Source organism: Sardina pilchardus, chromosome 16, assembly GCF_963854185.1.
Source record: "Sardina pilchardus chromosome 16, fSarPil1.1, whole genome shotgun sequence".
Lineage (NCBI taxonomy): Eukaryota > Metazoa > Chordata > Actinopteri > Clupeiformes > Clupeidae > Sardina > Sardina pilchardus.
The window spans coordinates 22,059,207-22,073,513 of NC_085009.1; the positions used below are offsets into that span (position 1 = coordinate 22,059,207).

The following is a 14,307-nucleotide window of genomic DNA, read 5'->3' on the forward strand; positions in this document are numbered from 1 at the left end:
TACATAGTACAATACCTCATAAATGTACACAGTACAATACCTTAATATCACACTAACCTTACGGTCTGAATGGATGTGGCTGCATTGACGGCATTGTGGATCAGCTGAGCCCCTTCATCTGTGAGGCTGTTGTTACTGAGGCTGGAGGAAGCAGGAAGAGCATGAAGTCATGACAGGAAATACAACAAACACAACTACACAAACACTGTTCTACACAACTTACAAATAAGCAGATGTACACACACACACACACACACACACACACACACACACACACACAGCATGAAGGAGCATGAGGTCACCACAGGAAATACTAACAACCATATGTACAACCAAAAAAAAATACAACTACAACTACACATAAACACTGTTACACACAACTTACAGATAAGCTAGTGTGTACTGTACACACACACACACACACACACACACTTACTCCAGGGACTGTGATTTGTGCAAATGTGGGAGCAATGGCTCCAGGCATTGGTCTGTGAGCTGGCAGTGGCTGAGGTCCAGTTCTGACAGCCCCTCAGAATATTCCAGAAACAGCGCCAGAGATCCACAGGCCCGAACGTCCAGCGCAGTGTGACTGAGGTCCACTTCCCCACGCACAGCATGGGAGAGAGACACGGCTCTCCTCACACACTCTCTCTCAGAGCCGACACACACCAGCGTCAGGAGCTGCAACAACTGGCCCTTACTGCACCTGAGAGGGAGGGAGAGAGAGAGAATATGAACGTAAATGTGAATGGTGACCACAATTATCAAACAATTTCAGTACAGCAATCATCATATTTAACAACCATGCATGTACAATTATGTTTCAAGCTTTAGAGTCCTTTGTTTAGACCAGTAGTTGTCTGAGAGATTTTATATGGGAGATCTGAAGATTAAAAAGAAATAAAAAAAATAATAACTTAACAAAAAGCCTCAAATGTCACCTAAAATGGATCTCCAATCACAATGTCATGTACTTGAGAAAGGCTTCTCTTCAGGTAAACAGAAATAAGTCACATGATCATCTTAGAAAACAGCGTCACATCTCACCTCAGATGGATTCTCTCTAGAACAGAGAAAAGGTGTTCTAGCCCCGCCTCCTCCACATCACAGTCCATCAGCATGAGCTCAGGGTCGACGCTGACCCTCTGGATCACCATGGAGACGACCCTGCAGTCCTCAGGTCTCAGGGGCAGAGGTGGTTCCTGTGTCTCTTCTGTCAGGTCCATAGCAGAGGAGCAGGAGAAGTCCAGTCTGTGCTGCAGAGCCTGAAGAAGAGCTGCTGCTGCCCCCTGCTGGACATCTGAGGACTCAGAGCCGTAGAGGAACCTCAACAGCAGTAGCCTGTCAACACTGGCCTGGGTGTTCCCATGCTGCCTTGTGCACGATTTGATTCATGCTGCTAAGGCAGCCTGGAAACTACCACCCAAATTTTGCCTCAGATAGGGGACCAATCACAGAACAGGGGGGGGTAGACATCCGTAGCGCCCGATGAACGGATCTGGCCATTTTTTCAAATATGAGAAAATTAACGTTTGGTTGTCAGACTACGTCTCATTGAGAAGTGGTAGGTGCTAGCCAGGCTATGTCAACACTGGAATCAGAGAACAACACACTCTGTGATATCAAATTTGTACATAGGCTATTAGATCAGTTATTAGAATTACATATAGAATTAAACTTGAATTATTATGTGCTTATAAATAAAGAGAACATACAACAAATACTGGTCCCCTTTAATCATAACAGGTGTTAACACTAGAAGCGCCGGGCCGTTCTGACCCACTTATACCTAGAAGCGCCGCGCCCCGGTCATTTGACCGCTTTGACGACCTACTAGAAGCGCCGTGCTGGTGTGAACTACTTAAAGCGCGGTGAGGCGGTCAAATGACCGCTGAGTCCTTAGACTGGGACGCTGTCACTTACACATAATGATAGCTAGATGGCGCTTCGTGCACGAATCAAATCGTTTGGTCATAGATTCCTTTTGCACTAGCCTAAGCCATGTCTCATTCGTGTCAAACCGTGTTGATAGTCTGTAGTTGTTTCATTATGACATACAGCACGTTTGAGGTAGAAACTCTGGAAGAGTTCTTGAACAAACCTTAAGCAAACTTGACTTTCAACTTTTTCGTAGTATTTTTTTATATAGGCCTATTTCGTTTTTAATAAATATGAGTATTAGTTTTTAATATTTTGGAGATTGTTATAAAGATGATTAAATCAATGTCACACACGGTAGTTTGAGTGCAGTTCATGCGCAACGTCCACATGCGAGGACAGTAACTTTAACTCTGTTTTCTACTTATTTATCATGTTGATATACACCAATCCACTTCAGGGCAGTTTTAGTAGGTCCTTGGCAATATATTAACAATATGTATCATCTTATATTTGGAATATTGACTGCTTGATGACATCATCAATTCAACATGAGTGACAGTAATGGCCAAATGCTGAATGCTCCAGGCATATCTGTAAAAAGCTAGTACTCAAGAAGGCAAAATCATGTAAAAAAATATTATGCTGTACAGGAGAGTGTGTTGAACAACTCTATGTTTTCAGAAATTAAATCGGATGTAAAATAGAGTTTGTAGACCCTAAAAAGCAACTGTCCCCGTATGTGGACGTTGCGCAACAGAGGAGTTAAATGGCCAAAAATAAGATTTTGTAACTAGGACTTTTTTTTTTTTTTTTCAAATATGATTTTAATTGCTTTAAATTACAAAGAAACAAACATTTGGTAAACATATTTATAAATAATGACCTAATTACATGTGGTAATGCCAAGGTGGTATGGTAATATGGGGGTAGTAGAGGGGTGGGTGGGTAGTAGAGGGGTGGGTATGAGAGTACTAGAGGGGTGGGTGGATTAGTAGTAGAGGGGTGGGTAGTAGGGATGTAGTAGAGGGGTGGTTGGGTAGTGGTGGTAGTAGAGGTGGGTAATATGGGGGCAGTAGAGGGGTGGGTGAGGGTCGGTGAGCAATAATGGGGGTAGTAGAGGGGTTGGGCGGGTAGTATGGAGGTAGTAGAGAGGTGGGTGGGTAGTATGGGGGTAGTAGAGGGCTGAGTGGGTAGTATGGAGGAAGTAGAGGGCCATAGTTTCCACATTTTCTGTCATTACATTTTATTCTTTTATTCACATACGTGGACAGTAACATAACTTCTATATAAAAGCATATTTTTAAAAAATTCCAACTGATTTTCAATATTGGGCTCATATAGAGTAATAAAATCAATACTAAAAAAATCTAGACACTTTTTTTCATAATGCGTGCATGAAAGGGTTAATCTACGAATAGGCTATGACATTCAGTTATCGGCTGAAAATAATCAAGTCGTTGCACCTAGTCATTAGGCTACCGTCAGAACGATCCAAAAAAGTGCTGAAACGTTGACCATTGTGATTCAAAATTGACTTGCCTATTGCTGTGACAGATAACAGTTTTGTTTTGGAGTGGTGGGAGAGAGAAGTAGCGGGCTTCTGCAATGTTTTCAGAGGGAATAGTGCTTTAAGGCTAATAATAAGGTTAATAATTCCTTCCAATAATATCAAGCTTTACACATGCAGTTTAATAAGAACAACTATCTAATCGTAAATTGTTTTTGAACGACAGTTCTAACTGGCAGCTTTAGACCTTTAGACACTCTTTAGGGGAGTCTAACAACAAAGTCTACCTCCCTGCCCCCACTGAAGTTTCGCTTGCCGTTAATGTTTTGGCCAAAACTTCGAATTTCAGCTGCAAATAATTTTTACACACATAGGCTGTGTGAAAATCTTGTAGGGATCTTGTAGGGTCTAGCTACCTCGGAGGGGGGGAGATAGAGAGAGCAGCTTATGCTGAGCAGGCATAGGCGCGAGACTTAAAAATGATGAGTGAAAGATATTATCCGTTTGGGAATGTGTAGGCTATGTTTCGATGTCTGCTGAAAAAAAGCTATAGGCCTATTGTTTCTACAATGTACGCTACTTCTATGTGAATTCTCAAGATGGGTGATCCTCCCCTGACTTATAATACGAAGATGTTTAAATCAAACATGGCAACATTTGCAGTATTCCAAATATGACATAGCAAGATACACACCTGAGTTTTTCTCTACTTAAGGTTCTTTTTGCCTTTAAAATGACATCATTGTCATGGCCATATACTAAGCTTAACTCAATTAAACTAAACTGAGCTAAATTACAAACAGCTAAATCCACATGACACTTCGAATTATTTTGGCACCGATTTACAGTATCAGTCAGAAAGTCTTGTGACTCCTCAAAATCACATGCCAATGCATTACACTTCAAAGTCCATCAACAGAAAAAGCTAATACAACATGTGGATAAAAAGGGCTGTATTAAAGAGCACCTGACCATTACTTCAACAGTCATTAGACCTTGTGCTCAGGTAAAGGTGCTTCCCCGTCTGGCCAGGTGAGGCGAGGTGACACTCCCTGAATCATATGACAGTGAGACATAACTAACTCATGTGACTCAGTCCAGCCCAAATCCATTCCGGGCTTTCAACCAGCCACCAACACAAACACATGCATATGCATACTGTACCTGCTCTCTCTCTCTCTCTCTCTCTCTCTCTCTCTCTCTCTCTCTCTCTCTCTCTCTCTCTCTCTCTCTCTCTCTCTCTCTCACACACACATCAAGAGATATGCTGTCGTCTTACAAGTACAAGCACTCAACACAAGGTCATTGCTTAACCAGTGAAAGCCACTCTGTGTATGTAGCCGTGCTGATGCTCTATGTTGTTGAATCCTGCCAAGTGTTCTGTGTCCTACTGTAAGCTATTTCCATTCACGTCTTTTACAAAGTCTTCCGGGAAGTTCTGATTTGAGAATAATTCCATAGCCAATCATGAAATCACATGTAACAACAACATAATAGTAAGCCACTGATTTGTTCACATTGTTAAAGTAAAATAGGAGCACTCTCAAAAAGAAATTACACATTGATGTGTTTAGGTAAGGAAAACACAGTTTTTGTGTTGTTTTACAACAAAAGTTGTGTTATTTGTTACACAATATGTGTTGAAAATAACACAATTTGTGTTGAAAACAACACAAAACTGTGTTGTCCTTACCTAAACACATCCTTTTTGAGAGAGTGTGTTCCATGTGTTGTTAGAGGGGGTATAAGGACACATCATGAAATGGAATCTCAGTCCTCTCTCTAAACCCAACTAAATAAAAGACAAATTAATAAAGAATGCAGGCAATTTTCTTTTACTTTATTTCACAGCTCTTCATAACACCGGTCATTATTGGGAAAATAAGTCCCTTCAGGACAAAGCAAGAGCCCTCTATTAGCGTGTCAGGGTCCTGTTCACCCTGTCAGGACTTACAGTATATTCCCTATAATGACCGGTGTTGTACATTATCCCTTACATTCTGCATACAAGATATACACTACATTGCCAAAAGTATTGGGTCACCTGCCTTGACTCACATAGTTAACTTAAGTGACATCCCAATCCATAGGGTATAACATGATGTCAGTCCGCCCTTTGCAGCTATAACAGCTTCAACTCTTCTAGGAAGGCTTTCCACAATGTTTAGGTGTGTGTTTATGGGAAATTTTGACCCTTCTTCCAAAAGCGGATACAGTATGTGAGGTTACAAACTGATGCTGGACGAGGAGAGTGCCTCTCAGTCTCCGCTCTAATTCATCCCAAAGGTGTTCTATTGGGTTGAGGTCAGGACTTTTGTGCAGGCCAACCAAGTTCATCTACAGTACATCAAATTCTGTCATCTATGTCTTTATGGACCTTGCTTGGTGCCCTGGTGCACAGTCATGTTGGAACAGGAAGGGGCCACCACCCCCGAGCTGGGCTTGGCCCCTTAGTTCCAGTGAAAGAGACTCTGAATGCTTTAGCCTTAACCAAGATATTTTGGACAATTCCATGCTCCCAACTTTGTGGGAACAGTTTGCTATGTGGAGGGAACAAGTGAGTGTTAGAATGACAATTTTGTACTCTGAATAGAAGGCATTGTGTCTTTTACTGTCTTTAGGAAAAAATGAGCAGCTAGGACCAGTTGGACCCGGAGAAAGAATTATTGATAAGAATTATGGCATCACCTCTTTACAACTGGATTACATACCTCAAGTAAACAAAAGTTAAAAAGAAATGTTTTTATGACCTCAATGATGTTAGCATCCAATCAAGGATGAAGTTGTATAGAGAATGGGAATGTGACGTCGCGGACATTTCGCGGTTGCGCCGCGGTGGCGTCTGGGATACATACGTGAGGCCACTTGTACGCTGCTGCCAATGCTGTACCATTGTAAACATCGTAAAACATTGCTAACTCGCTGTTTCTAACACTGTTTTTCACACATCATGGGACGAACCTGTTGTGTTGTTGGATGTAACGTCCGTGCCCACGATCGTCAGGTAAAAAAAATCAACAACGGAGTGTCTTTGTATTACTTTCAGGGTCTCACGTCCACTCTCCAGACGGTCTGTCATAGGGATCCATGTTACCGATCAAAGATATCTTTTCTATATAACGTTTCCTCGCGTCTGGCAGGAGCTTGTCTCTGTACGGTCCATTACTACTTCTACTACTAGTTTTTAGCATAGTAGCCTAAATGTTTACATCTAGTGTTACTGTTTTGGCTAGCCGATCTTGTTCGAAATATCATAGGTTTCCATAGGTTTCTTGTTTATAATTCGCGCCGCGGCCTCACCTAATGGAGGGAAACGCCCCTTTTGTCCCAGAATGCATTGCGCCGCTAACTTCCGTTCCCATTCTCTATAGTTTATTGCTAACATTGTTGTCCCGACTATATTGTTACAAGTCAAGTCAAGTTCAGTCACTTTTATTTATGTAGCGTTTTTTTTTTTGGCAGAGACTATTTGCACCCGGGTGTAAATAATGAACATTACTATTTACACCCGGGTGCAAATAATCAACATTACTATTTACACCCGGGTGTAAATAGTGTAATAATCAACATTACTATTTACACCCGGGTGTAAATAGTGTAATAATCAACATTACTATTTACACCCGGGTGTAAATAGTGTAATAATCAACAATACTATTTACACCCGATGTCTAACATCCATGTTCTCTGTCAATAGGCCTGTGTATTTACCAGCTCTACAGTAGGCTAGGCCTAATAGTTTTGAACAGTTTTTAGCTGTTTTGCCATGTCTGGGTTACTTGGAAGTGATTATACAAATATTAGGGTAATGAGTGGTCATGTGGTAGCTTCATCAAAGACAAGCTACTTTAAAGAGTTGTTTTCTGAGTTGTCTTCCAGGCAGCGCTGCCACTGTTGACTTAAAAACACTTAATCCTACTCCTAACCTTAACCCTAACCTTAACCTAACCTTAACCTAACCTTAACCCTAACCTTAACCTAACCTTAACCTTAACCCACGCCTAAGCGCCTTCCAGGCAGCGTTGGGGGCTCAAAGTCAAAACACAACCTTTCTAACAACTACTGAAGCCTACTTCTACTTAACTCTACTCATAACTGAAATAAAACCAGTAAATCTTTGACAGGTTCAAAAAGCACAAACTCTTATTTGCCGCGAGGTAACGTCATCTAAGAAAAAAGAAGTCATGGTGCGTACTTTGGCAGGCAAAAAAAAAATAATTAATCTAAGGTTCGAACCCAGCACCTCCAGCATGGTAAACCAGTCACTTTACCACTGTACTGCGCCCCGTCGAAGTGGAAGGGGAGAATACTAATTATTGACTCACTTGTTGGGGTTGCTAGGTAACAGTAAACAAAACAAAAAGATCGTGTTTCTTGATTGTGGTTGCAAACGGACGGCTTTACCCGTTCACTGAATAAAGTTTGTGGAAATTTAGCACCACTTTCCCATCTCAAATATAGTTTTAATAATCCTAACTTGTTAGATTTAGGTAGGCCATCTCCTGCCAAGATGGTCCCGCTATGTTGGATAGCACGCATTTCCGGTTTGGGTGCAAATAAGAAAATGCCTCCATTCCACTATTTACACCCGGGTGCAAATAATCACTCCGTTTTTTTTTTTACAACCCAAAGCGCTCCAATCAGCAGGAGCATGACCTCAGAGTGAATGATCTTATAAATCAAACACTTTACGACACTTTACAAACAGAGAGTCATATTCCTTAGTTGTTTATTCCTAAAACATATTATTTTATTGTAAAGACAATAAACTCTGATATCCAAAAAAAAAAACGTGTGGACAATGGTCGTATCTGTCATCAAATTTCCGGTACAACAAAAGCACATCTACAGTAGGTGAAAGGATCTGGCTCATGGAAAACCAGGAAAGAGGAGTCACGGAATGGACTGTGTTTGCATAAATAAGGAAGTAAGGGGGAGTGGAGACTCCAGAGATTGGCTGTCAGTTTCCCTGTGTCATTGTTTACAGTGCTGCTCCGTGAGACGAGCCGCAGAGAGAGAGAGAGAGAGAGAGAGAGAGAGAGAGAGAGAGAGAGAGGCAGACTGCAGAAGGCTGAGAGGCTAAGAGAACTTTTTAGTTGTGTTCAAGTGTTCAGGGTGAAGTTGAAGGGTTAGAAACATGCAGGCGACGTATTGGATTTCCCTGGCCATGTGCCTGGCTCCAGCCTTCTGTTTCCCACAAAAACCGCTGCCTTGCAGTAAGTGTGACAATGGAGGGTAGTGAACGAGAGAGAGAAGTGCGTGTGGAAAAGTGTGTGTGTGTGTGTGTGTGTGTGTGTGTGTCTGTCTGTGTGAAAGGGGGGTATCTTTCCCACCATCGGTGTAAGTCTTAAATCCAACTCAAATTTGCTCTTGTTATGTTTAAGGGTCTCCACCTCTTTATACTGGAGGCATGACAGTGGTAAGTTTCACAACCTTCCCACAATACCATCTATTAACCACAAACCAATGTCTGCGTGTAGAATCTACTGTATGAAAATGTTATTGTCAATGGAAAAGTGATTTGCCTTCATGCACCCCTCCACTTTCAGGGAACCCAAAATGACCAACTGTGGGCTGTTGGGATGTATGCTTACGATGGCATTAACCAGCGCATCCACGTTGGAGAGATTGGGACTTACAACAACAAGAGCTTCACCTACAATGCACTCATGCTCTTCAATGAGGTATCAGCAGCACCAGTAGCCAACTGGTCCAACTGCAGCACCCACTTATGATGTGCCTATGATGACACACACACACACACACACACACACACACACGCACGCACGCACGCACGCACGCACGCACGCACGCACGCACGCACGCACGCACGCACGCACGCACGCACGCACGCACACACACACACACACACACACAGAGAGTTTTGTTTTGTCCCACGGGAATTAAAACTTCTCTAAAAGGGAAGGTGAACCCATTGTTAAACATTCTTAAATGTGTGAACCTTCTTCTGTGACCCAAATCACCTGACATGTAGCCTGCCTTTGTTCCCTTTCCTCATCACATGTCATACTCTACAGGAAGTCCTGTACGAGATCAACGACAAAGACAAGACCTGCGTGAAGAAGGCCCTGAAGTCCGACTTCCACCCCATGGAGGTCCCCAAGGGGGCCGCCTTCGTCTCCCAGGTGGTCCTGGGAACCTCCTCCGGGCCTGGACAGGGTCTGCTGGTCAACTCCTGGTGGGGGGACATGCCTGACAAGAGCGGTGAGACTTGTTAGGATTATTATGGTCTGCATGGACGGGCCTTTAGGCAGAGTTTGACCCGCTTAAAGGTAGGGTCAGCAATGCTAAGAGAATTCTAACACGTACAGTAACCCTTTTTGTGACTTTCAATGAATGTCCTCACAATCCACTAGCTCTCCATTCTGTGAGAACACTGTAAAGGAAAAATGATCGTCCTACACATTGTTCAATTTTGAATGTTCCTTTTACTTTATAGTTTTGCTAAGGAGAAGCAAACTCCAGCATTGCTTACCCTGCCTCTGATTGTTACTATCCTTTGGTCAACCTACATTAGTCTCCAGCTTGCCTTATAGTTCGTTATTGCACATTGTATGCAGGTTCTTGAAACATTATTGTTATTATTATTTAGCAAAACACCAGTATGTTTGACATGAAATTACTGCATGTCTGTCTTATGATAGAAAAAAGCATGTGTTCGTTGTTTTGAAAGACTGATTTGATATTGAAGTTAAGCTTGTTTTGATTTTTTTTTTTGCATAAAGAGGGAGCTGTTTGTGTTATGAAATTGTTTAGTATACAGATACAGTTCTGAGCGGCCAATGAACTATTTCATGGATGTTGCTGTGTTAATGGTTTAAAAGTGTTTTAGTAAACTTGTGTTAACAATCATTCAAAGTGTTACTTATTTGGCTAATTGTGTCTTACAGGTGTGTTGTTGTGTTAAGAATTTGGAAACATTTTTGTTTTTTGAAGTATAGGTAGCGATTGTGAGAGAACAAAAGGGAAAAAAACTCTTTTCTTTACTTTTGCTCCTGGCTTAATTTTTATGTTTCTCATGTTCCTTGTCTCTATTTCTGTCTTCCCTTTAGGCAACTACATGCTGTCCTTCACTGAGTTCGGTTGCCTGCCCGTCTCTTCGCTTGTGAAGACTAAGAATATGGGATGGATGAGTGTGAGGTTAGTCAAAATCACAATGTGCTGTGTTGTTGTTGTTGTTGTTGTTGTTGTTTTGTTTGTTTGTTTATTATAATTACTACATGCATTTGATCAATATAGAACGCTTGCTTTTGTTTCAAAGACAAGCTTACCAAATGCCAAATCTACTTGTCTTATTTTCAAATGCTCATGCATTTCATGGCAAAATAGAAAACTTAATAGAGCAAATAATATCGAGACAAGGAAGACAATTAGTCGCAAAGAGGTGAAGCTGGACCAGGCCGAGACAACTGAGTGTATCGATGCATTTGAGTAATGGAGGCCCTTGGAATGTAATGTTCTGCTGTTCATGCTTTAGTGCAGTGGTTCTCAAAGTGGGGTCCGTGACCCATAATTTGCTTGAAATGATAAAGTTAACATTTTAAAAAGATGATGCTCTTTTCACCCATAAAACAATCAAATTGTGTCTATTTGGTCCTACCCACATTAACTTGGGATAGTGGACCCGGCCACAACTTCAGAGAATACGAATGGTTAACTGTTACAGTTACAAGGGGGTCCTCGGAAAATGTTATCCCCTAAAAGGGGTCCTTGGAACCAAAAACATGCTGCTTTAGTGCACACAAATCTGGTTTCTTGGTGTTTTAAGCCCCCAACGGTGTCTTCAAGGCAGCGCTGCCTGGAAGGCGCTAGGGTTAGGCATGGGTTAAGGGTTAGGTTTAGGACTAGGTGCCTTTAAGATGACAATGGCCGCGCTGCCTGGAAGACTACGCGCAAATCTGACACTTGTCATCATCTTCTTTTGAACAGCTACTACAACAACATGCTCGGAGTCGATTGTAGTGTTTGGAGTGTAGTGTTTTTCGGTTCGTGCTTTAGTGCACGCAAATCTGACACTTGTCTTCATCTTCTTTTGAACAGCTACTACAACAACATGCTCGGGGTCGATCCCAATGTGTTCATCCCACCACCATTTTGCAAGGACGCCAAGCTGGAGGTTGGGGAGAAAGTTGATTTCTTCTCCATCTTTCACTGAGAATGGTGGGAGGGTTTTTTTCCTTCTGGCGAGAGGGCTGTGGAGGATCCTATCATGCGCTTGATCGTGGAATGTATCTGATTTCACTGCAATAAAGGCAACATACAAAAAGCCAAGACATACATTGTGTTTCATACATTTCCATCACTGATTATTCTTTGTTTGTTTTGGAAAACTGAAGTTTTATTTTTTAATGGAAAGTCTTTCACTGCCAGTTGTTAAGATGAGCTGAGAAAACAAGATTTGATGGAAAGTTATTACATCAGTTGTGTCTTTAAAATGTGTGATTTGAAATATTGTGTGAATTGCTCTTTGTCAGGAAGTACTTTTTTAATGTTTTTAATCAAAATAAAACTACTCAGAAATGAAACATGGCTGTGTTAATCATGCCTTGCATAACTGACTGCACATGTATAACTTCAACTGTCTGCGCTCAAATGCAGTCTGAAACTGAGAAAATAGAGTATGGTATTATGAGAGCATGAGTATATAAGCACTGGGAGTAAATAATCCCTCTGGGAGAGAATTAGCGTTTAGTGTTTAGACATAATTATTTGATATTGACTCATTCAGTTTCACCATGTTTTTTACAAAGTTAATGCATGTAGATAACATGGTTTTATTATCATTTGAAATGTAAACTTTAGTATTTATTCTATTAAATGTGGGTGAGAGCAAAGAAAATAAGGGATAACAAATACAGATAGTGCTTTTGCAATGAGCATCATGTGCCTTAAATCAAGTCTGTAACATGTGAAACTGTGCGGATGGAACTGTTTGGTTTGTAGTCAGCTCAGAGGGGTATTTCACGAACGGAGGTTTAACAAACACAGCGTTAACGCTGAACTCTAGGTTGATTGACCCTGAGCCGACTAAACCAGAGCTGTCGGTTCCACCGCGCCGGTTATGAATTAGTTTAATCAACACGGGGTTGGTTAACACTGGGTTGTGTGCGTACACGCCAAACCTATAAAGACGTGATGTATGGAGCATGGAAATCCTGATTAAAAGGGCGAAACGGGCTAGTTGCCGCTAGGGGCGTCTAAATTTCTAGGCTAGAAATGGGCCTCAGCTGTGAACATGAGGACCGCAGAAGGGAAGTGGCCTATATCTCAAGGGAGACTAGAGTTCACTTTTATTGAAACAAACCTGTGCTTTCACCCCTCAGTCATGCATGGTCAGGTTCATATCCTTCATCGCTGCAGCTTCAGCCATTGTTTTGTTTGATTGTTGTTGTTGTTGTTGCTTTTCCTTGTTTATTTGCATGTTTTTCTTTAATATAGTGTATGTACTCTCTCTCTCTCTCTCTCTCTCTCTCTCTCACACACACACACACACACAGTTTGGTTTTGTCTAAAAGGAATTAAAACTTCACTAAAAGGGAAGCTGAATTTAAACATTCTAAATTGTGTGTACCTCTGTCTGTGACCCACAAATCACCCTTCATGCAGCCTGCCTTTGTTTCCCTTCCTCCTCGTCACATGTCACATTCTAAAGGAAGTCCTGTGCTAGAGATGAACCACCACAACAAGACCTGTGTGAAGAAGGCCCCGAAGTCCGAATTCGATAATTCAATAATTATCCCCACGTATTTAACAAGGTTGCACACATCCAACTGACCTTTAATGGATGTGACTTCCTGTGTGTTGGCATTTTGATATTTTGGCATTTTGGCATTAAGGTCATATCAGGGACAACTCCTTACTCAAACATTGGGTTGACATGACAATCAAACTCATGGCTATACACAAACAAACAAAAACAAATAAACACACCCATTTAAATACTGAGAGTTAATTCATTAATTTATTGTAACTTTTAAACTTAGTAACACTTATGCTGTATATTTTGGCTTTATTCTGTCAGTGTCTATTTCAGTATCGCTAGAGTGAGACCAGTGGTCGGAACGGAATTCATTGTATGTGTGAATAAATTGCATAAAACCATAAAAATAGATTAAATTAGAATAAAATTTGATTTTGATCCGGATTCTGATAATATGTTTCCCTATCAGGTGTTGACCAACAAACACTGAGTGAAAAATACAAACAAACAAGCAAACAAATGCACAAACACATTCACGCGCACACACTAGGTGCACCAACACAGACTCTCATTTCAATTGTAAGAGCTAATGAATGTAGTATAAACAATCACATTCACTCTTATGCATCTTATGGGTTTCAATGACAGATGATGACCTTCAGGCCCTCAGCTCCCACAACAAACAACCTGCAACCCGGAAGCTAGCTGGTACAAAGTGTTGTGGGCTCTCAAATGGTTCACATGATAAAAGACCTGATAATGTTCCTGAGCAGGGGCCCGTTGCACAAAAGCAGAATTAAGACATCCGGGGGGGTATTCCATCAAGCGAGCTAACCGTAAATCGCGGCTAACTTTGATAAGCCTCGCTAATTTTAGAGAGAGCTCGGTTCCATTACTCCCGCTAACAGGAATCTCAGCTGAGTTGCTGGGGTAACATATGCTTCTGAACTAACCTGTGGGGTGTCCTACGAAGCTCGATTAGTGGCTTAGCGAGGTATGTTGCGCTCAAAACCAGGGTATGCTGTCATACGAAAGTGGATTTGTTTTAGCGTCGCTGTATCACCATGGTATCTTATGCTCGCAACCAAACCTGGGGGGTATTCCATCAACCTCGCTAAACAAGGCGGCGCTCAACAGAAATAGCCTGGCTTGAACTAGTGTAGACTTCCACTTGAAGCTAAAGCCGTTCCATTAACTC

General features: G+C 41.6%; 1 protein-coding gene across 1 annotated transcript; it reads left to right on the forward strand.

Annotated features, from left to right (window-relative positions):
• Positions 1–8,403: 8,403 nt before the first annotated feature.
• On the forward strand, positions 8,404–11,934 carry LOC134060239 (ependymin-like). Its single transcript, XM_062516872.1, has 6 exons — positions 8,404–8,604; positions 8,773–8,807; positions 8,938–9,072; positions 9,427–9,613; positions 10,462–10,549; positions 11,450–11,934. Exons 1-6 carry the CDS (start codon positions 8,526–8,528, stop codon positions 11,562–11,564), a joined length of 639 nt encoding a protein of 212 aa, XP_062372856.1. The 5' UTR covers positions 8,404–8,525; the 3' UTR covers positions 11,565–11,934.
• The last annotated feature ends 2,373 nt before the right edge of the window (positions 11,935–14,307 follow it).